Here is a 25,072-nt window from a genome sequence, read left to right as displayed (position 1 = left end):
CGCTGTTCATAACCCACTAAAAAGTTTGTAAATATTTGTACCTTTTCACAAACTTTGTTCGTAATATGATCATCTAACGAACATTTTTTGGACTTTTACAAACATTTGTTCGAAATATTCATAAACACACAAAACATGTTCGTTATATATTGTCATTTGTTCGTAAATTTTTGCCAGACAAACAAATATTTACGAACAAATGATTGTAAAAGTACAAAAAAATTCTCGTCAAATGATCATTTTACGAGTAACTTTTGTGAAAAAAAAGTACAAACTTTTACGAACTTGTTTGTGGGTTATGCAATATACGATTTACGTAAGTCCTCATTAAGAATTCACAAATATTTACGAACAAATTTACGAAATATTTTTTTCAGTGTAGAAAAACAATCCTTTTGACAAACTTTTAACAAGATCTAGATAGCCATCGCGCCAGTTCGACAAAACTTTTCGATATTCTCTATTCAAGAACATCATTTTGGCAAATTTTTCATGTTACTGTGACGAAATGTATTTTTTTTAGAGTAATTTGTTCAAGATACATGCTCATAAGGAGCTAGTTACGCATCTGATCTCTAACGCTATTGATTGACTTTTGCATTTAATTATTTTTAATAGGGAGCAAATAGACAATAGGCTAGACTTCATCTATAGAATTCTCGGGCATGTTCGTCTTTGCTACGTTACTACTACTTCTTTAGTTAAAACTCATTTCAAATTGTCAGATAACAAAAGTACAGAGTTCCGCTTTCAAAGAAATTCTCGTGACCGACAAAAAGCCCGGAAATTCACTCCAGTAACACAGAAAAATCGCATACCCACAGGAGAAATTTTTGGAATAAGTTACGGAAACACCGTGATGTATGCTAAATATTTCCGGCGCCAATTTCCCAGTGTAAATTCAGCGCCAACGGTTCATAAGAAATGTATTTCAAATTTACCGAGAGAAATATATTTGCAAACATTTAAGGGCATTTCAAAAATGAGCTCCCAATAGTAGGCAATTTATATCAAATTTTCTCAATCCGTTTTCACTTAAGGCGGAACTCCCTTTAACAGTTTAAAAATACTTAAACTGTTCGTAATATCCCGTCTGTCACAGTGTAATTAGAACTCGTCGTTAAGACTTTAATTATTACCCGATCGTAGACCTTATTTTTAGGCCTCATTGGTAAGATCTGAACGGTAGGCCTTAATTAATGACTGGATTTTTCTCGCATATTAACGGCGGACGGATGAATCTGTCAAACGCACCTCCTGATATCACTTCTAAATTTTGTATAAACGATAACAGCTACAAGAGTAGTGAAATGTTTTATGTAATCAGTATTAACAATTTACCACTTTAGAAAAGAAGAAAAAATATTGTGTAAAAAACGGTTTTGTAAAAAATACCCACGAAAAAGAAATAAAATCAAATATTTCACTGTTGCAATTTGTTCATTGTTATCAATATATTTTTCTTTACAGAAAACGCAACATTGTATAATTATTATTATTATTCATAAATTCATTGAAATCACTAAAAATCTTTGTGTAAAAACAATTCGAAGTTCTTGAAAACTATTTGATATTGTCAATGACAGCTGAATAACACAGAACACTATTTTTTTAGTTCCAATGCTCACCGCTACGAGCGCCAAACAGTGTCCTTCGCGTATATTTTCTAAGAAGTATTTTCTCCAAGAACTTCTTAAAAGTAAGTTGTAAAAGATAGGAATTAATTCAGAGATGACATGATAACATATTTTCGATACTATCGACTGTCGATTTGAAAAATTTAAATGATAGCTGAACTTTTTGTAACTTCAAATGTCACATTCTTTTAAGAATGGCACAATAAATGGCCTAACAATACTTAATCTAAAAGATATAAATTTATTGATACAATCGATTTGAAAGTGTCGAAAAGCTATGATTCCACCCTAGGCTTTAATTCACGCTTACTTGGTCAGATGGAATATATTTTGAAAAAGAAATCTGCCACAAAGCTTCAGTGCGTAAAAACGCTTCGTACTCAAAATGTTTTCAAGAATCTGTTTTCTCATCCGCTGTATTACGTTTTGCAGTACTTTTAGTTGGCACGTGAAATAGTTTTAACAAAACAATTTAAAAATTATTCATGTGGCAGTAAATAATTAATCAATTTTACGAATTCCATAATTTTTAAATATCTCTACATCATGCTGAGTTTATTATAATTCCTACAGTGATAAAATGTGAATTGGTTCAAGAAATGCTCGAGACAGGAAATCGATTGATTTGATTATTACAGGTAGTGATTATCTAATTAATGAATTCAATTACTGAAAAACTTCAATTTCAGTTTAATAATCCGTTAATAACCGATAATATTTCTAGAATCCGTATGATTAATATCATCTTAATATGATAATTTTAGTAATACGATAAAACGGCTCAGCACAAAAGATATGAACCTAATATTTCTTAAGTTTTTATGTTCAAATATACCCTTTAGATTTTTTTTTTCAATTTTCCACCAGTAAAACAATCTTCCAAAAAAATCCATTAGACTTTCTATTTTAGCCGAGACACATTTTGTAAAATTAGAACAAATGAGTAATTTTATCTCAGGACCGAACCACTAGAAGAGATTATCGAAGCCTCAATAGTGCCTAGCATAGTTTCGAACATTCCGAAATTATTCGATTCTCCTTTGATAAGATTGCGCTAAGTATGGGACACACTGTAGTTCTCTCAATATACCGTAACTATAGCTACAATTTTTTTTTAAACATTCCACTCGCAGTGCAAAAAATGCGGAAATTGTAAAATGGAATTGTTGAACATTGAAAAAAGGATCTATATGGAGAGAAAAAGAATTGATTTGAATCAATAATTTCCCTTCCATTTTTTTCCAACGTTTATCTCTAGGCATCCCTCTGGTAGTTTCCCCTCAACCATCCCTTTTTCTATTTTATAGAGCAATTCTACAATTTCCACATGAAGAGACACAAATGTTTCTATATCCTTTCTCTTTCGCTTTCATACAGAAGAAAAACCTAAACATATCAATTGGTATTTTTTTTTAAAGAAAGAACTAGAATTTCACTTACGGCAAACATCTACATCTTCGTCAGATCCATCGCTGCAGTCTCTCTCTTGGTCACATTTCCAATGCTTGGGAATACACCGACCATTCTTGCATCGGAATTTATCATCTGTACAATTATTTTCTGTGGAAGAAATAGAGAAAAGACGGGATGGAATAAAAATACATTAATAAATTGTAAGGAGACTGGTGGAGAAAATTCAAAAACAATTAATCAAGTGACTTAAATTGCGCGAATGTCACAATAGGTTATTGTAGCCTTAATGGTCCATTCACATGATTGCACATTTTGGCGTTCATCGCCATTCGATTGCAATATCTGAACATTCCCTCCCCAAAGCTTTGCACAAAATACAAAAAAAAGGCCAGCGATTTTTCCCAGAAAGGTCAATAAATAATCTCAACGGCTCGTGTCTGCAACCTCTCAACCAAAAAAAAATCTGCATTTCCATTCAGTAACTCCTATTCAAAATACCGATTTTGACATAAAACTCTATATTTAAAAAAAAATCTACAAAATCCTCTTTTGCCCCACATTCATTCATTTTAATTCATTTTATTTCAACAGTTCAACAATATTTTCCATAATACCCATGTTCCTATATCATTTTTGTCATATTCATCTTTTTTCAGTACAGACAAACAAAGGATCGAAAAATGAATTTACTTGAAAAAAAAAAATAAAATAAAATCTATCTCTATTCAAAAAAAAGCAATAAAAAACAATTATAAATCGTCACACTTTAATTGATATTCAATTCACTGATTTTTGTTATCACGCTTTTTGCACCAATTTTTTTTCTCACTACCCGCGAAACATTTTAATTGAAATTATATTGATATTTTGTACCCAAGAGAATATCATAATGGAGTGATACGTGATTGTTTGTTCATTTTTTGCTCTCAATATAGGAGATAATTTTTTATTCACAGTATTCTTCATATCACGTTTTGAGTTTCTCATTTTATTCCATCTCTGAAAAACGTGCGAAAAATCCAATGTGATCAAAATCTATTTCTTATGAAGTTCCTGAAAATTATTCCCTGAAAAATATTATTCAAAAAATGTAAAACACTTTTTTAAGAAATTGGGGTAATTCAAAATGGGGTTTGCAATGCTTTAGGAGTAAAATAAAATTATTAAACCCTTCCTTTAATGTTTAATCAAAATTTTCTTTTTTAAATAAAAGTTGTGGCAAGTACGAATAAGGTTTGGCTGATAAATCGTATAGAGGAAAGCGCTAATGCTTGATACCATTGGAAGCTTCGTAATGACTAAATTTTTCCTATGTTTCTCAATAAACGTGACTCCGCAATATATTTTAAAAACTGACCACTTCCCGATAGTTATTAAAATATGGTTGCGATAAGTCACATATATACAGTAGAGTCTCTCAAATCTGAATCTCTCAAATTCGAACGCCGTTTGGATTCAAATTGTCAATTGTGAGGTTATGTTAGAAAGTTCGTATTCTGGATGAATGAAAATCATATTTATGTGCTTCTTCCTGAATGTTTACAGACATTATGATCGTATAAAATGAAAAGGAAGTATGTTATCACTTAAGATTTGTGAGAAAGTACGGGAATTTGTTTCAAAGTACAATTTAATCTCACATAAATTTCGTTAGTTTTGAAAAAATCGTTCGAATTTGAGAGGTGAGAAATGTCAAAAATACCCCCCGAGCGTTCGAATTTAAGAGACTCTACTGTATTGTGAAACGTAGAAAATTTAGTCATTACGAAGCTTTCAATGGTATCAAGCATGGGCACTTTCCCCTACGGTATATGCTCATACGGACGGTTGAATTCAAAATGTTTTCTTTAGAGGTTAGAGTAACTGTACCAAGTTTCGGGTAGCTCGCAATTTCGTCCATTTCTTTTTTTTTCCTAAAATTTCTGTGAATTTTTAATTTTTGTATATATACTCCAAGGATTATAAATTACGAAAACAAAACGATAAATATCGCTTCGACGAACGAGATGATGTGAAAAATAGATCGGAAGTATCCCTGAAGGACAAGAAACTGTGAGAATCAAAGTGGTCAAAATATTACCTAAAGTTCTATCTATATTTTTATTCACTTTAAAATGTATTAAAAATCATTTTATTTAGGAAAACAAAGACGATAAACTATATATAAGGTCCCAGGCAACACTTCTTAAAAAGAAGTAACGAATTAAAAAAATAAATAAATTACTTTTTTATTAAAAATATTACCTACATTTCAAACTAAAGACTGACTCGAAATTTAATACAGTTACCCTAAGTGAATAAGTACCATTCTTCGTTGGTGCATTAAAGCCTTATACAAGTTTCCAAGTAATAAAATAATATCTGAGTAATTAAAATATCATAAAAAAATCCCCATATTATGGATATTCAAGCATGAAATATTATCATAAGATTTTGTGCTACATGATCGTTAGGAAAAAAAAACATTAGCACCCGAAATTGTGAAGGTTTTCTCTAGTTGACTCGATTTTCATTTTAACCTCAATATGCGAGGATAAAAAACAATCTGAGAGAAAAGTTGCACATGGACGAAAATATAGCTAATAAAATTCTCTATCATACCCAGAAAACAGATCGCTAAGGACTGTCTTAGTTTTCGAGATATTTTTGATTAAAGTTGCCAAAAAGTTCGATTTTTCCATCTTTTCTGACATATATGAGACTACAGCGCCCCTGGTGTCAGTTTTACGAACCTCATTTATCCAAATGATTATCGAGAATGTAATACGGGCTTCAGACCTAAAGCTTAGCCATATGGCTTAACTTGTATCAGCCAAGATATTTTGGAAAATTTATCTTAAGATTGGATTACTACGAACGAATGACCTATTAGATTCTGAAAAGGCAATGAAACTGATTGCCATTTAGGATTCTGAGACCTTAAAGAACTGGGCTAAGCCTCTAGTCTGAAGACCGTATAAGGGAGAACAAATATTTCCATATTTAGAAATAAAACCGGTGATACAGGCACCCAAGTATCAAAAAACGGCAAAAACGGTTTTGCCTAGATTCCAGACGCAAAAACAAAATGTAGTAAAAAAAAAGTATTTTTGTAAATCATTTGACCTAAGCTATAGAAAAAATAGAATGAGAACCCCGGGACAAATCCACTATTGCACAGTGTTATTATTTATTTGTTTATTTCATTATTAGCGTAAGTGTGCCAAATTCTGGCCAGCTTGCAATTTCGGCCACCTTTTTTGTTCCTCGAATTTCCATAATTTTTTTAGTTTTTACATACCCTAAAGATTATACAATGAAAAAGAATAACAAAAATGTAGCTTCGACAAACGAGATGACGTGAAAAAGATATTGGAAGAATTCCCGAAGGGCAAGGAACTATGAGAATGAAGGTGGCCGAAATAGGGCACCAAAGCTATTTTTATTCATTTTAAAATATATTAAGAATGATTTTAGAGTAAATAAAGACGGTAAACTCTTTACAAGGTTCCAAGCAACACTCTTACAAAAGAAAGAATAAAAAAATCTATTTGCATTTAAAATATTACATTTCAAACTTGAGACTTTGACGCTTGCATGCAACTATGCCGAAATTTGGCACACTTACCCTATTCCTTTTTTTTTTAAATTACATTCAAATTGGAGGAACTTCACTGCATATAATGCACCTAATGTCACCATTTAAATAATAATTGGCTATTGAATGTTAAATCATTGCCGTTCCGAATATGGAAAGGTACGTGAGCGTTACTATCCATATTCAGTGTCCGGAATATTACCCAAAACAATGTTTATATTTTTTAACTAATTTTTGATTATTCCAGGAATAACTTTGAAGAAAACAAAAATGATAAACAACATTTCAAGATCCCAAACAAAACTCCTCGATTCCAGAACCGGTTCCAATAGGGTTTGAACCGGCGATGAACCATTTCATAACCGATAACTATTTTTCATATGAAATTCAATTGAATTACTCCTGAGCTGTATTTTGGGAAATTTTCTGAGTTATTTATAAATCGGTTCAAATCGGTTGTGAACGGGCTATGAACCGATTGTGAACCGATAAGTAATTTTTGTCCGAAAATCAATTTTATTTCTTTTAAAATTAATTTTGTGGGATCCTTCGGGTGATTGACAAATCGGTTTAAATCGCTTGAGAACCGGTAAAAGGTAAATGATGCGAAAGTACTTTTGAGGGATAGCATTTAGGGGAAACTGGGGCACCACCAAACACGAGGTAACACCAAACACTGCAATTTTTTAATAGGATATTCGACTTCACAGGACAAGAATTATAAAAGTTTTTAGGCATTATAGGGATGCTTATACACTGGAAAAATGGTTGAGATAGTCCAAATAGTTTAGAAATAAAAATTAGTGTTCGGTGCTACCCCGTGTTTGGTGGTGCCCCAGTTTCCCCTAAGTCACGATTTCGAGCACTTTGCAAAGCCTGGGATGTTTTGCCACCCTTTTAACTAAAATGCAATATTTTATTGACCTCAAATCATCACTTGGAAAAACAATTGTGTTAACTGTCTTTGCTTCGTATCTGTATCTATTGCAGATGACGCTTCATTGTTTAATCGCTTCCAAAATTTCAAATACAGAATGGTCAAGAAGCCATTAAAAATAATATAATTCATATAATTATAGCAGAATTTAGTACTTCTAAAATACCATTATTATTATTATTTATTTTCGAATTCAACATGAACATTTATTTTCAGAAAAGATCACCATAATAATCTAATAAATGTTATCACTATTTTTTCCCAAGTTCTGCATCAAAATGGGGCTTCTCAAACACTCCGACAGATACGCTGAACTAGTTACTGGTATCAAAAGCCTAGTGACAATTTGACCCTGGGATTGAGAAGTTCATGACTTGAATTCTTCATCTTTCTTTTATCAAGTGATACTGGCACACAATTAAAACTTTCTGCACATGCTGAGAATAATAATTACTCTAGAAAATTTGATTTTTTTCCTCTTGTCCTTCGGCAAGGATCATACAAACATTTTGCAAATCCCTATGCAAATATTGAACAATATTTTAAGTTTGCAAACTTGATTCTTAAGTATCGGGTGGTATGTGAATTTTCTACATTTTTTTTCTCGCTTCTGAGCCAAAAAAAAATTGGTTGCAAGACAAATAAATCAGACTCCAGATACCTTGCTCAATTAACCTGCGGGAAAATTTTCTGAGAAAGTGTGCTTCGGCCAAAACTTTTCAACTAAATAAATGAGATAGAAAATACGAAGCAAGAACCATAGAATTATGTCGTAAAATTCCTTTAGCTTTTGCCCAGAATTTACCACAACAGAATTTCCCACACCCTCGCCAGAGGCTGCAAACTCATGGGATTTTTTGGAACAGAAAATGCAATAAAATAAATAAAGAGACGGTGAGGAAAAACTAACCCAATATATCTCCTGATTGAGTACAAGTACAGCAAAAGACCTTTCTTAGTTCAATAGTAGTTTGTTTTCGCGTTGGATATATAAAATTCCCTCGAGTTGCAAATATTTTTATATCCACATTTCTTGGGGAATTACACAAAAATTCACCTTCGCTTGAGATATATATTTTTCTCTTTACTAACTCACAATCCTCATCCCCCAAAGGTCTTGTGCAAGTTGAAAGAAATATATGAAAACAACGAATTTTCTCATTTTTCTCATCACACCATTACTCCTTCTTGTTTCTTGTGTATTCTTCTCCTTATTCTTCATCACCTTTCCACACAAGACCAAAGATTCCTCTGGAGGTGCTTTATACTTTGGGAATCTTCCCAGAGGCTATATTGCTGGAGACTTAGTATATAAACAGAAGGATACCACCAACGAAGAAAAAAAACGACACGGAAAATGAGGCTCTGAAGAAGCGAATATAAGGGAGTATGAAAAACTTTAACATGGTACAAGAAATGTAGAGTTGGGTGGAAAAAGAGAAAATAACTGACTTTTGACCATATAAACGAGGAAAAAGAAAATTCAGCTTTCTCTTCTCTCAAGCGATGCTACATCCCCTATATATGCTTTCTGGCCCATTATGTAATTTGTGGGTATAATGGGGTATTTGTTGGAGCGAGGCGGTATTACTAACACGCGTAGAATTCGCCAAAATTCAAGTAACCATTTATCAACGAAGTCCTTTAGCTTTTCTCGTCTCCTCTTTTGCCCCTCCATTATGCTTTCGTACATCCTACAGCACAAGGAATACTTTGGCATTTTCCCTCTTCCATATTCATTCTATCTTGGTCTCTTCTCTTGGATATTTTCCTCTGTCACCCATTCAATCCCTTTACCATGTACTTTGACTATCATACCAAGCAGAGTTAGGGTGCGTCCCCGATAAGAGATCATTACTCTTGGTGGAGCTTTATTGCTAGGATTCAAGAGCAAAACTTCAAGTTAAATTAAAAGAAAATTCAGATCCGGGTTTGGGGTTGGTCTTCTGGCATGACATAGTAGTAGATTCTAAAGGCTATACCCAAAATCCTTATCCAGATTACCAACATTTTAGATAAATCTTAACAATTGGGTTACTGAACCGAATCCAAATTTAGTGTTCAATTTTCCAAAAACAAGATAATCTTGTTAAATTTGAAACTTCTGATTTAATATGGCATTGTACAAATGAGCAGTGAAAAGTCAAAATTGAGCAGTAACAAAAAATTGAAACAGTGATATTATCGTCCAAATTTTAGCAAAGGGAAAATAAAGGGCTTTTCATTCTATCTGTAAGAATTTTAAATTTTAAATATCTAAATTAGACGAATTTTTGTAAATTACTGACCATAATTTGATATTTTACTGCTCATTTTTAATTTTTTACTGCCCATTTCGAATTTTTTACTGCTCGTTTGTTTTTTGCCATTTAATATTGCAGTGGTACAACTTAACACGGTTTCAGACTAAAGGTTTACCTTTATTCTTAATTATTTTGAGAAATATGTTGAGAAAAAATATCTATTTAAATAAAATATGCTGGTTTTTAGTGTGCGTAACCTACCTAACCCCTTCAGTTTTTTTATTGGAATTTTGGGACTACACCATATTCATCATACTGCATTCTATATTTCAATTCACTTACAAAAATTTTGTAATAGCTTATAAAAATAGCTTAAATAAAAGCTTAGCGAAAAAAGTTTTGAAAAAATTGGGGGGGGGGGGGTGAAACCGGTGGCAGCCAAAATCCTGAAAGCCAAAATCCCGAAAGCCAAAATCCTGAACGCCAAAATCCCGAAAAGGTCAAAATTCCGAAAGCCAAAATCTCGAAATCCAAAATCCCGAATTTTCAAAATCCTGAAAGGGGTGAAATTATATGGAGGAAAATGTTTAGAATAATTTCCCAAGACACAGAAGATTTCAGACACAGAAGATTAAAGGACAAAATAACTTTTAATAGCCAAGAAAAAGTATTTTTGTTTTTGGGATATCGGTATCTCACTCGTCCATAAAGGGTTAAGCAACAAGTTTACTTTTGTGGACCAGCCATAAAATTCATCGTCGTTTATCGCTCTTTTGACCGTAAAGATGAGCGGAAATAAAGGAAAGAAATAAATTTAGCCTGTTTCACTTAAGGTACATAGGGGATGAGGATCTATTTTAGGATAAAATTCAAACTTCAACCCAGGTTAAACAAAAAGAAAACAATTCAATAAAAAAGCCTGAACAGTAAATGAACTTCCCTTATTTACTGATTAAAACAAACAAATTTTTAATGTTGGAAATTATTTCAATTTTTATACAATTTGAAAAAAGTCTGTCAATTCGACAATTATGTTCCATCGAAAGATTATTTCAATTCATTCCAGTATAATTTGATGTTATTTTCAACATCAAATTGAATTCAATTGGCTTACTGGAAAAGACCCAATGACGTCTTTCCATACTTAAACTTACACTTTCTGTTCTCAACATTTATTTCTCAACAGAAGAAGCTTTTCTAAAAGAATTTTGAGTTGAAATGGTCGAATAAGGGAATATATTCACTTAGAATTTCATAATTCATTATATTTTATTTATTGTTTAAAATTCAGAGACATCAGAGTGCTGAGAATTAACAAGTCGTTCAGATATCCCCTCCATCAAAGACCTTTTTAATAAAATATTAACAAATTAATCATTCAGATATTATTAAATATTCAACAGAATATCGAAGTAATAACCGGATATCAAAATCAAAAATTAAATTTTGAATTGAGCTTCAGAATATTGTAGAATAAATGCAGGACTTAGATTGACTTTCCGATTGTATATCATCTGGAAACCCAGAAATCAAGACAAGCAAACTGGGCCTAATTTATCCAATAGAATACGATTGATAAAAAAACGGATTACCACAGTGACCCGAAAACAAAAACAATTTTTTAGATAAAGTAAATTATTTTGCTCTTTAAATAATCAGAAAAAAAATTATTTTCTTGGGTCACCGTTGACCTACTGGCCCAAAAAGGACTTAAGGACAGTGCAACTAAAGTAGATCAAACGAAAGTACAACGGAGCTGAGGAATGTGTTATTTTAAGCACAAAAACCATAGGGTTTGTTTTGAAATTCAAATTTTGTAATTGGACCGTACAGGCAAGTTAATCTTCATCTGGAGATACTTTACATTATTTCCATTAGCTCTGCCCCAAGTCAATAGTATTTTCGTATAAAGTTTGCCTGAGTGAAGCTCCCTTTTCCATTTTCTCACTTGACTCTGTCGTCTTCAACATTGTATGAAACATGAATTTCTACTACAAAATCTTTATATATGTATACTACCAACTTACACACATTTGCAGATGACTACATAGCAATGGAAAATGTATGAGGACAGTCAAGTCCTCATGGAGCCTTGCGCATTTAAGAAAAAAACAAAGCTTCCACCCTCGAAAACTGTTCTATATGTAGCAAATAGCAAAGTTGAGGATGGAAAAAAAAAATAGATGCAGCTGAGGGTTGTGAGATAACTTTCTTCCGGAACATGTACCATTGACCACTTCAGCCAAAAGCGATATAGAGAGAGCCTACTGGCCCACATTTTCCACATCATCTCGTCCATGTCTTTTCGTGGTAAAATGACCAAATAGCGACATACTGTATCACAGAGATAGTTTGGAAAATTTTCACTGTTAGCACAAGACGCTAGTCTTCATTTTCTCTTCATCTCGCCTCCAACAAACATGTACCCAAGCGATATGAGAGGACAGAACATACATTATTTCCCAAAAGAGAAATTTTCCAAAAAGTGTCATAAAACTAACATTGATAAAAGTTAATACTATGCCATCCTCCACCATTACCCCATTTTCAACGGTCCCCTTTCTAAAATTTATCCACAGAACAATTGAGATTAAATCAATATGACATGATGTTGAAATTGAATGATTTTTTTTTTATATAGAACTCGGCTATTACATTATATGAATTATTATTTGAACAAGATCCCCATTGTATGAACATCCCCAGTGCAAAAGCCTCCAAATGAACTCTGACATGGGGGACGATTCCACAAAAGGGCGGATCATTGAATAAAAGGGGTTTGCAATTTAACTTTAAACCATGGGGATCCCCTTTTGGATTTAGATGGATTTTATGATCTTTCAAGAAAATGACACAAATATACGGTGGCATAAGACGTAAGGACAAAATGCACGGTTTTCCATTGAGTAAAAGTTGATTTGTGGCGTTTGCAAAAGTTTACCAAAGTCTCCCGTATAAATACAATAAGGTAGGGGAGGAAACGCATCTTTCCAGACGTGTGAATAATTTCCCAAGGCGCAACTCAACAGAACGTGACAATGAACACCCCTGCTGTGAATTGCCTCAAGAGGAATTGTCTTCAGATTTAAGACAATTCAACAGAACCATGACGAGTCAGCAGAACTTTTGCATTGTACTGAGATTGATAGGACAAATTGGGAAATTTATTCATGGTACTTGGACCGGAATTCTTTAAGTACTTCTCTGAAAACCGGTTCTCTTTTAAACTGATATTACTCCAAAACTTTTTCGGTACTAAACAAAGCTGATGGTAGACTTAAGATTAAGTGACGAAGGCCATTAAAAAGTTTTCCTTCTTTAATTTTGTTTAAAAAAAATAAGAAAATAGTATAAAAATAAAATTAAAAAAATAAATTAAAAAAAAAACTGGTTATAGAGGTAGGCTTGTATGTTCGAGTGGTAACTCAGATCAGAGAGATACCCTCCTTCCGGGTGCGTCAGTATGGTGTTTCTCCTTTCAGGGACACGAAAAACACACAGGATGTTTTGCTTTTATGCTTATTTAAGCTTTTATGCTTCGAACACATTCTGGCTTCGAACACTTCATATTTTTCCCATGTCTCCTTAATAAATTTGAGATATTTTTTTTAGAAAATGTAGGGTACGTGTACCAAATTCCGGCCAGCTTGCAATTCCGGCCACATTTTTATTCCCAAATTTCCATGAATTTTTAGTTTTTGTATATTATAGAGATTATACTATGCAATAAATTAACAAAAAATGTAGCTTCGATAAACGAGAAGATGTTAAAAAGACTTTGGAAGGATTCCGGAAGGGCAAGGAACTATGAGAATGAAGGTGGCCGAAATAGGGCACCAAAGCTATGTCTATATTTTTATTCATTTTAAAATAGATTTAAAATGATTTTGGAGGAAATGAAGACAACAAACTGTCTACAAGGTTCCAAGTAACACTCCTTAAGAAAAATTAACAAAAAAAATCAATTAATATGAAAAATATTACATTTTGAACTTGTGACTTTGGCGCTTGCATGCAACTATGCAGGAATTTGGCACACTTACCCTATGACATAAAACCTACTTAACACATATTGCCATGGATAGGTCAGATTCATTAAATGAATATGCCTTTAATCCTAATTGTCCAAACTATACATTTGTAAATTTAATTCACCGATACACTTCATATAAAATTATAATTTGAGCTTTGTTTAAAAATCTATAAACTACATAAAAGAAATAGTGGAGGAGTTAAAACTTTGCTGAACAATTAGATTCTTGTAGACGTTATTCCTCTTGAGTTAACTTTGTATTATTGCACTGTTTATCCAGTTAAAGAAAATAGGGACAAAACATTTGAAAGCACAAAGAATATCTGAGAAGAAACCCAAATAAATTTTGTATTTTTTGTATAATAACATTTCAAATAATTAACACAGATGATTCTTTAAGAAATGTGATTAAAAAACGCAGAATTGGTTATTGAAAAATACTGATTGTGAGAGAACATTGCACAGAGAATATTCTTTATCACGAATTCTTTGTATAATGCATAAATATTGGATTTTTAATAAAAAAAACTCGAATGAATACAAATATGAAGAGACTAAAAAATCGAAAAAGATTTTAATGAATATGAGTATTTATGAAAAAAAAACGTCTTTTTTCCAATTCAGAAGTGCTTATTCCTTCATAATAGTTCGTTTCTATTTAAAGAATTTTTAGAGTCCTCAATTTTGTTTGCAAAATTCTTTGAATTCAATCCAATCAAGCCACAAAAATGACAATTTTAACAGGTATCCTCTTGAAAATTGGTACGCGAATTACGTTTATTATGCTTTCGAATAAATTATTAGGAAAACAAAATTAAATCTAAAAAGTTCAAGCTAGTTATTTAAAATAATTGCGCAAGAGAAAAAAGTAAAATATTATATTTAAACAAAATCTAACATACCAATTAAAGTTGTTTATGTTACCTAACAATTTATTAAACACTCGTTTCTCAATTAATTAAAATCTGGAATTTGTAGGAAACAAGTTCGAAAAAGCGATCTGTATCGTCGGTAGGATCAGCAACTGTGCTCACTGCATTTTAACAACTTTTCAGGGGACTATTTTTTCGGTTTAATAACGTTTTCATAAAAAACAAACCCTGATTGAATTATTTAGTAGATTTTTTATACTAATATTTAAACATTTTTTGAGAGAATGCATGATATGCGATTGTACTAACTGACATTGTTGATAAAAAGACTATCTGTAATGTATGGAATTTTTACAGATAGCATAATTGTTTATTAAATTCAAAACAGAGGAAGGCTTTCAGGATTCACATACACTATGCCTTCAAACACTTCGTATTTTTCCCATATTCTTTCCGTACAGAAGTAGATCTTGAAAAATTCGAAAATCTATTTGAAGTTCCAAAAAAGAGACTTTCTTACTTCTTAATACTTTCGCAAGGTGGCGAAAGTTACATCCTGTTCGAATTTCGAAGTGCTCAAGTGTCAAAATGTGACGGTCTTCACATTATTGTGAGAAAAAAAACTGAACAACGACGTTTACTGTTCTCGCCCCAGTATTCAATCACTCCATAATCACTGAGTAACTCTTTTGCGAGCTTTTTAGTGTGATATTTGATAAATTTTCCCCACCTTGTTCGAAAATTTAGTATGAAAATTCGAAATTGAATTTGATTCTTCGAACATAAACGACTTTTTGTGCAAATAGAGTTCCATTTACCTTTCATCCAAGACACTATTGGAGAATCAAAATCTACTTGTGATCAGGCTCATTCCTTTATTGAATCTGTCCTGATTCTGTTAGGGAATATGTGACTTAAGACTAGCTTATTAAAACATATTGCCATAAGGTCAGATTCATTAAAAGAATATGAGAAATATTATGAACTGTACAAAGCCAGAAAGTGTGTGAAACCCAAAAGCCTTCCCCTACTGTAATTAAATTTAATGATAAAATTATCGGTTTGAAATCATTTCAAGATGGTACATTTTGCTTGGTGCATTCAGTCTGTAATCTGGAGCTACTCAAAAGTTCATTCATTCATTCACTATCAACCGCTTATCTCTATCGGCACTATACTTTAAGGCCCAAATAGACTCAAACTGATCCTTCAGAATATTAAGTTTGTAAAAGTTGGCTGTGTAACTGTAAGAGTGATTTCTCTTACAGTTTTTTTTTGCTCACCGTTAATCGAATTTTCGTTTTATTTCTTCAATTTTTCTTATATTATTTTCACTAAATAATACTAGTGCCACCGAGTATGAGATAAGGTAATACGGTAATCGAGAATTTGTGTAAGAATTGCAATAAAAATGCGTAAATTAACGAAATACGGCGAGCATTTTACTGTCAATGTGATTCTGCTCTAAAGGATCAGGTAAAGACCATTTCGACCGCTCAGAATACAAAACGAATAAGTCGCGAATGGCCAACTTTACAGAGGATAGCGATTTCAAGCTGAGATTTTACATGCTAAGTTGAGTATAGGATTTTTATGATTTGAAACACTTATAACTTTGAGAATAATTAACTTTCCGGTATAATATTAACAGGGAAGATATAAGGTGTCAAAAAATACCCGAAAAGCCCAAAAAAAACAAATTTTTCAAAAAACGACTTTATTCGACTTAAAATCTAATAAGTCGATTTATGCAAAGATCTTCTAATTTATGGTTCTAAACTCTTAAGTATACACAGAAAAAATATTTCATTAAATTGTTCGTAAATTTTTTATTAATGCTTTTTAGCGACTTAGGGTCGTAAATCGAACTCATTAAAAAGTTTGTAAATGTTTGTACTTTTCTACAAACATTGTTTGTAACTTGATGTTCGTAAAAACACAAAAATGTTCGTAAAATTTTATCATTTGTTCGTAAAGTTTTGTCAAACAAACAAAAATATACGAAAAAATGTTTGTAAAATTTCAAAAAATGCTCGTCAAATACTCATGTTACGAACAATGTTTGTGAAAAAGCACAAACTTTTCGGTGGGTTATATGATTTACGAGCATTTTATAAATCCCCAGTAGGAATTCACAAAAATTTACGAACAATGTTGCGAAATCTTTTTTTGTACTTTAGTTTCATCTAATCTTAGCAAATCTAAGCAAATTTTACAGGCTAGTTATTCTCGCGGATTATTATAATTAATAATAACGAAGGTGACACAATGTAATATAGCCTTCTCTCAAGCGAGATTTTCGACACAATCATTTTTATTTTTTGTTCTAGGAGAATGGGGTTGTCAGTCACATGCTCTGTGGAATTATTATTATTAATCGTATCTGGATATTTTTTACAATGTAATTAAATTGTATTGTTATATCCCGTGATGGAAGGATATGTCAAGTCCACTAGGCCGCCCAGGAGCGCCCATACCCCGCAGTGTGGATTGTTTTTCCGTGCTCCCAGATTTGTTAGGCACAGGCAGTACATTTTCTGACATTCTATCATATGTAAAAATAACTTATTCTGGCATTCGGATATCTGCACAGGATGGGGCTCGAACTAACAAGTGTGAGTTAAGTCGGGGATCTATCCGGCCTAGAGCTAACGGTCTTGCTTATTGCCCCACTGAGATCCCCTTCCCTGGTTCTCCAGGTTCCAGGACTGGTTCCAACTGGATCCAATTCAAAGAGCTTTAAAATTCCGAATGACTTAAAAAAAAATCGAATTCGGGACATTTGCATCATAGATCGAGAGTTCTACTACTCATTGAATGCTCTAGAAAATATTATGCCCAATGCAGAATAACTTCTGTTTTGTAAACATATGGTGGAAGAAACACCTGTTCGGCAGGGAATACCTATTGGAAATTTTGTCAAAGTATTGAAATTTATTCAAAGCATCTAATAAAATGCAATTTGCCTTTACCTGTAAGGATACATACTCGAATTTCATATCCCAAATGATACAAAATAGAGTGCCAATAGGGCATGACACAAATTCTTAAAGTGTCAATAAGTGTTCCATCGACCAAGTTTAAGACATTTCAAGGAGAGTGAATAAAATCTTCATCTGAAGGCGAATTCATGACAATATGACAATATCACACGACAAATTTTCGTGAAAAATTCATGACCAGAACAACCTTCAGCCAGTGAGCATCGAATGATCATTAACAGGAGCTATAAAAAGCTGTCAAAATTTGATTTGAATCTGGTTTCGGAATAGTTTTCCAGAATTTATCACATAAAATCTAGAGTTTGTCATATGACATTGTCAAACGGTTACAAAATGTAAATTTAAAAGGGAATTCTGTAAAAATATGGCAATGTCATATGACAAATCGTGGTTATTAAATTCTGAAGTAAACCAGCCAAGGCCAGTGAACCTCTCAATGATTGATAGGTTACATTTTTGGATAGATTTGCCGAATTTACCGCATAAAAAATTCTAAATGTGTCATATGACATTGTCACGTTGTTACAGAATCTGCGTACTAGTCATATATCAGACTGGGGCCTCAGTGGAACAATGGATAGAGTAGTGTCTCTGAAACTTTAAGGTCTTGGATTCGAAACTGGGCAGCTGCAGATTTTTCGACTGTTCTACCATTAGTAATGCCAATGCATTGATAATGAACCGCCTCAAAAAAGAGAGGTTGGTATAGGAAATAAGTTTCGACATGCAGAGTTCAGTTGAATACAAATACACATTCACTGCCCAGATCCAAAATCGTTGCTGGTCTACCGTGATACAAAGCGGTACTGTATGTATCAGAACGCACACAGAGCACTGTGATGACTGTGATATAGAGCAGGTTTACCGCCTCAGGGGTTAATATAGAATCGGAGAATGGGAAGTGCATAACGTCAGTTGGATCAGCAATTGTCGTAACTTACTCATCGCTTCATTAGTACTTGTTTTAACAACATGGAAATACACAAACTATACAAGAAGTGCTGATGAATTGATGAGGAAGTTACGACAATTGTTGATCCAGTTGGATTTATACCATTATTAATGGTATAAAATAAGAAGCCTACTCTGAAAAAAATGTTTTGTTAAACGAACAAATGGATTTTGTTGAAATTTTGTCAAAAGCATTTTGACAAAACTTTTTCTTGCATGTTATATGGAAGAACATCCTTTTTACAAACTTGTCTTGTTAATTTGACAAACATTTTTTTCAGAGTAGGTGTAGCGGTTTCGAAAGGAAATTATAACCGACCCATAGACAAATCTTCATGTATCAGCCTGAATCTATCAATGGCTAGGTCTGCAGCATACATCACTCAATCTTTCGTCACTTATAGAAAAGGTATTCGGATTTGATTCCAACATTTTCCTGGGCAAGAGTCTAAAAACCCGAAAGTTGGTTTATGACATGTCTCACAAAACCCAAAGTCCTTATCTCTTACAGTCAACCCTCTAAAAGTGCTAAGGAACTCAGGCACTTAATAAATTAAAAAAAAAACTTCCTCAATATACATTCATTAAAAGTATAAGGAGTAGTTAGATTAAAAAGTTGATACTTTATATTGCTTTTCCTTTGAGTTTGCACATTATAAAAAAACTCCATTTACCCCGTGATGTATGTAAAAAGAAGTGCTATGAAAAACTTTCTATTAGTAAGCCAATTCACATAAATTTCTCTCTTAAAGTAATTAAGCGGCATATGTAACTTTCAACTTTACTATAAACTACAGACACCTGTTTTTTTTAGTTAAAAATTTAATTGTCATTTTTAAAGCTAAACTAAGGTTACAAATTACATTTAATGAATGGATTTTAAAAGTTTTTCTTGTATCTAGAACTACGGTAATTGAGGAAGAATTAATAGTAATTGTTATAAACCCTATAGTTATCGTACAGCTGGCACTCTATTACTTCTGTCCTTTATCCTGTGAATCCCATGTGTAGTACAAACGACTTGAAAGCTTTTATATTTACTTTCTTTCATGTTTTCGAAGTCTTTTACATTAAAATAGTTCACTTTTGCAGTAAATATAAATTGAAAAGGGTTCAAGTCGTTTCACAAAAGCAATCACCATTGAAAGCTTATTGACTTCATGAATTTTAAATCTTCCAACCCAAACTACTAGCAATACTATTACTCTTCCTATAAGTGGACAGTGATTGTGACAGTGAAAAGCCACTTGAGAATATTTTTCTCAATTTCTTCTTTTTCCCAATTTCTGAAAATTTGTTTGACAATACGGTAACAACCACAAAACATTTATTTTGATATTTTACCTTTGATTTTGCCCTCAAGGTGCTGCTGCGGTATTGCCGAATTTACATAAATAATGCAAACAAATAGCACAGTCCAAGTGAGCATATAGTAAAACTTTTCCATGTTTAACCACAAAATTTACACAAATATTGCAAAATTGCAAAAACTCAGTTCAACTATAAAATTTATTGTGTTTGATTTGGTGGAAGAGAGTAAGTGAACATAGAAAAAAAAGAACCACTCCGGAGGAATTATGAGCGCGTGCTGCGAGGGAAAATTCCTAACAATAGAAAAGCTCTGTGGAAAATTCTCTTATTCCACCACCGTCGCTCAGTACAGCTTTCAGTATAGACGTTAGATGAACAAATTGTCATGAAAAATTATTTTCATTAATAATCACACAATTATTTCTGCTTGTTCTTTGCCTCTTGTTTCTACCAACCCCTCAAGGGAAAACTTTTTTTTTTATTTCTTCACTTTTATATAAAAATTTTCACTCTCTTTTTTTTCACTGTTTGTCTTTGACACTCTTTCAGCTCCTCACTGCTGTTTCCTTTTATATATATAATTTTTTTTTGTATCCACCTCTCACTTTCCTCTATAATATTCAAATCAATAAGATTTTATATCTTTTACTGTATTTTTGCCTTCAATGCTCCCTGGTTGCCTCCTTCTGGCACCGAAAACGAGTCTTTTAGTATTCAACAAACGTGCCGGATCATAAAAGTATGGGCAAAATGAGAACACGAGAGACTTTTTCCTTACCAAATTTTAATATCCACCAGAAATAAAAAGAGATCTTCAAAATGCTATAATAGGACAGGAATATCAAAAGTTTTCATGGGTATGAAAATCTCGCACTTTTCTCAGAAGAAAACGACTTTCTCCGTATCTCTTTTTTTCGGAGTGTGTGTTATTTCGGTAAGGACGAAAAGCTTTAGAGATAAAATGGACAAGATAGTGGGACAAGATAAACTAAACGAGATGATATTAAGCTTAGTTGAAGAAGCGTGATCCAATTGGATTTTCTCGTAATTCTCGATATCTCATAAATTTTAATTGATTGCACATACACTTCACGGCATTATCTGTTGAACTTTTATTTTTTTTTTTTTTTGGGAATAATAACAAATAAACCACTTTTAGCACTAACAACTTCAAATTACACTATACTTTTTCTAAAAAAAAAAACTCTCTAATTTCACAGAATCACAAGAATGGCACAGAAAAGTGTGAAATTTAGAAAAAATCCACACACAAAGCTATCCTTAAGTGAAAATTTCTGATTTGGATCCAATTTCGTGTAGTACTTGAGCCTCCTTGAGGACACGTCTTTACTCAGCCGACAAGAAAACTTAACTGACATCTGAACCACTGGAGTCAGCTTCTCCAACTGTACCAAGTCCGTCTGATGAAATTCTATGTTGAGATGGCAAGAGAGCGAAAACTTGATGCTGATATTGCGCGAAATAAGCAGACGGAACTCAAATGGGGAAATTGCGCGCTGAATCTCTCAATATTCTCCAAGTGAGAGGAGAGCTTTTTTCACTACCACCCAAAATCGAGTATCTGTCCCAGTGAATCCCTTTGCATCTCCCCATCACCCAGTATTATATCTCCCAAAATGTGTCATGGAATGCGCGAGTGCGAGAAAAATCATACACACATCCTAGGAGTTAAATGTGATTCCAATGAGAACCTGAGGCAGATTCAGGTAAGGTAATGCGCCCTCAAATTGGCCGGTTCGTCAACTCGGCCGGTGGAATTATTCAATAACCAGTCAATTTTTAAGAAACTTTCACTAATTTACATTATACGGACTTCAGACCTAAAGCTTAGCCATATGGCTTAACTTCTCTAATTTCTTATCAATCAAGATTTTTCAGAAAATTATCATTTAAGATTGGACAACCTGGGCAAGTGATCCATTACATTTAAAAAAAAAACAGTCAAATTGGTTCCTTTTTTGAATTTCTAAGTCACCGGGAACTGGGTTAAACCTTAGGTCTGAAGCCGGCCTTATGTACAGTAGACTCTCGCTAATTCGGCTCTTCTAAGATCGGCTCCTTTTTAATTCGAGCATCAGTTAAATTTAAGCTTAGCCATATGGCTTAACTTCTCTAATTTCTTATCAATCAAGATTTTCAGAAAGTTATCATTTAAGATTAGACAACCTGGGCAAGTGATCCATTACATTAAAAAAAAACAATCAAATTGGTTCCTATTTTTAATTTCTAAGTCACCGGGAACTGGCCTAAACCTTAGGTCTGAAGCCGGCCTTATGTGTAATATAATAGACTTTGTAATGCCAGACCAGTTAGACCATATATAAGATTTAACTTTTGTGCGGGAAAAGGAAGTGATCGACTTTTTAGAGGTCTTCGAAGACCTCAATTTAAAAGATTTGCTATAAAATCGAATAACTGCAAAGCCATCTTCAGACTACAGATTTAGACCAGTTTCCGAAGGTCTGAAATTTTAAATACCAACCTGGTTTTCAGAATGTTATAGACCATTTACCCTTAATAAACCAATCCTAATTCAAAATTTTCCAATAATTCTTGACTTATAAGAAATCAAAAAAGTTAAGCCATATGGCTAGGCCTTAGGTCTGAAGCCCGTATAATTTCCACTTTGTTCAACTGAGATCTTTGAATCCGTTATCATCATTATCATTTTCAACCACTTATCCCTATTGGTGTTATGATCAAGGTTAACAGCCCACACCTGACGATCCTCCGCCACTTCAGGAAGAATGTTCGGGTTCGATTTCAAGGCACTCCAAGGTAAGATTCTGAATTTGATTCAGCCATCTTGTCCTAGGTCTGCCTCAAGGTCGACGCCTCCTGACAATGGCTTGCATAGCTTTTCTGAGTAATTTACCCTAATCCTTTACTGCCAACATTTTATAGAATTCTCAAGAATCAGCCAGAGCCCATTTAAGCCCTTAGTACCCAAATAGATTCAAGCTAATCCTCGAGAATATTTAACTTTCAAAATTTCCCTGTAAATATTCAACCCAAACTAGTTATCATACACTGAGGGCCTACTATCATCGATTATAGGTTCTTTAGATAGATTTTCTTTACTTAATTCTTTATTAGGGATAAGCCTGAGCCTACGTAGACCTTATACTACTGCAGAGATATTTAATTCGGTTTAGGGTATTGTTTATTTCAGGGGGGTGACATTAATTCTGAAAAATGCGACCAGTTTTAGTGTAATTTTTTCCCTATTTTCGTTCATATTTTACGAGATATCTTCAAAACTACGAAGGTTGTCAATTTAGGGTTTTCGGTTGTATCTTCGTTATTAAATTGGCTTTTATTTTTTATTAGTATTTTTTGCTAATTCATTCTACAATGTCAGAAAACAGCTAATAAACTTAAAAGTTTTTTCGGCTCGCTAGAAACATATGGGAAACAGGAAATGTCATGTCCTTGGTTTATTTAAATTAATACCTCTAAGGTCCGCCCCTCTTACATGGTTGATTAAGAATTCAACTTAACTCAGCCTGATTGAATCTAGCGACGCCGATCGGTGATGATCTTGCATGCAAGGGAAAGGAATTGAACAAGACAACCCCGACGACAAAAAATAGTTCCCCCTGGCCAAGGCCACAAAAATCAGAAGTGAAGTCAAGTAACGTAGCCCTTCCGATAGGCCAATGGTTACCCCATTGGCCTATCATCGGAATCACTTCAAATTCAAAATTTTGATTTTGCTATACATTTCTTTGTTTCAGATTGGCAAAGAGAAAAGAGAAGATAACGAAGTAGTACAAGCTTTTTACTGACTTCAGGACCTAGGTTAATCCATATATTATAACTGCTGTAAATTCTCAAAAAAAAAATTTTTTTTAATTTTTGATCCAAAATATTTTCAAAAATTACTGCAATTGCTTGCGTTTTATATATTCTAGATCTATGGGAACGGAACTAAATCTCTAGTTTTAAGACGGTTTTTCAGTAAAGAGTATTTCTTCTTATTTTTTCTTTTTCCCATCCACAACAGTGCGAAAATATCAAAATTTCTAAGTAGAAATGGATCCTATTTACCTCATTTCACCCCAAAATACTTTTTTTTTTGTTATTCGCTTAAGTCTCATGCAATTCCAATATTTCAAATGTATAATCAATTCCACTGAAAACCATGTAAAGGAAATAATGAGTATGTAGCGCGATTGCTACAGACCCCGTACTGGAACATGCCAGAGTATCTTTCATCACTAGCCTTCCGGAATAGAGATTCCATTAGCCATTCCGAGTCACGGATCAGACTTCTTCACATCTTTCTTTCGTAAAAGCCGATAAATAAACTGATTCGAATATGCTTTTGGAATAACCTAACGCTTACAATTCCATCTAGAGGACCTACTCCTAAGTGAGTCAAAAAGACAACTGATGAATAGACAAAATCTAGGCAAAAATATGGGCGCGGCATTCAATAATAGTGACGCTTAACAGGATCAAATGGTAACGTGTCCTGAACCAGGTCAAGACCAACTATTGGTTACAATGTCGGATAGGTTTTTAATATAGTATTATCCCTGACCTTGTATCAACCTTAAAGAAAAACAAATTTCGGAGATAGGTCCGACCAATCAAAAGACAGTAAAATCACTCTGTAGAAAAGGGTTTTAAGATTAATTATACCAATTGTCTCTATGTCTTAAAAAAGTCTATCTTTAGTATGGGAACCTGCCTGACTCTCTCTTATGACATCACTGTTAAATCTCTTCTATGGTTTTGTACCCAACATTTTGGGGTTGAATCCCACATTTTCAGCGCAGGGGGATGAACGAATATGAAATAGGCAAGGAAGAGAGAATTTAGGAGAATCACACAACACATTAATAACATACAAAACATCCAATACAATTCCTCGTGAGCTTGACAAAACATCATACACAATTTCCAATTGCGTTCTGCTCCCCATTGTTAACCCTCCAAAGACGAAGAAAACATTCATGGTGATGCTTTTTCTATCCATCCTCTCTCCCATTTACCCCCGTCCCCACATTGTCGTATTCCTTTTCCCAATTGTCATGAAAAATAGATGAAGTGTGATGAAAAGGAGCTTC

At 33.2% G+C, this 25,072-nt stretch overlaps 1 protein-coding gene across 20 annotated transcripts in view; it reads right to left on the bottom strand.

Annotated features, from left to right (window-relative positions):
- The window catches only part of LOC129809656 (low-density lipoprotein receptor-like), a 287,351-nt gene that overhangs the window by 139,799 nt on the left and 122,480 nt on the right, over positions 1-25,072 (bottom strand). For 8 of the 20 annotated variants that reach the window (XR_008752661.1, XR_008752660.1, XM_055859662.1 and 5 more), the window contains exon 3: positions 3,078-3,197. Coding sequence is in view for 18 of the 20 variants with exons in the window: in XM_055859662.1 (XP_055715637.1) it covers positions 3,078-3,197 (120 nt within the window). In the remaining 2 variants the exon portion in view is untranslated. Of the gene's footprint in view, positions 1-3,077; positions 3,198-20,009; positions 21,395-25,072 lie in introns of those variants that run through there. The other 12 variants (XM_055859668.1, XM_055859673.1, XM_055859661.1 and 9 more) reach the window with 10 other exon arrangements.

This window comes from Phlebotomus papatasi, chromosome 1 (genome assembly GCF_024763615.1).
Source record: "Phlebotomus papatasi isolate M1 chromosome 1, Ppap_2.1, whole genome shotgun sequence".
Lineage (NCBI taxonomy): Eukaryota > Metazoa > Arthropoda > Insecta > Diptera > Psychodidae > Phlebotomus > Phlebotomus papatasi.
Note: the sequence above shows the minus strand (reverse complement) of the source record. Positions and strands in the feature narration are given on the sequence as shown.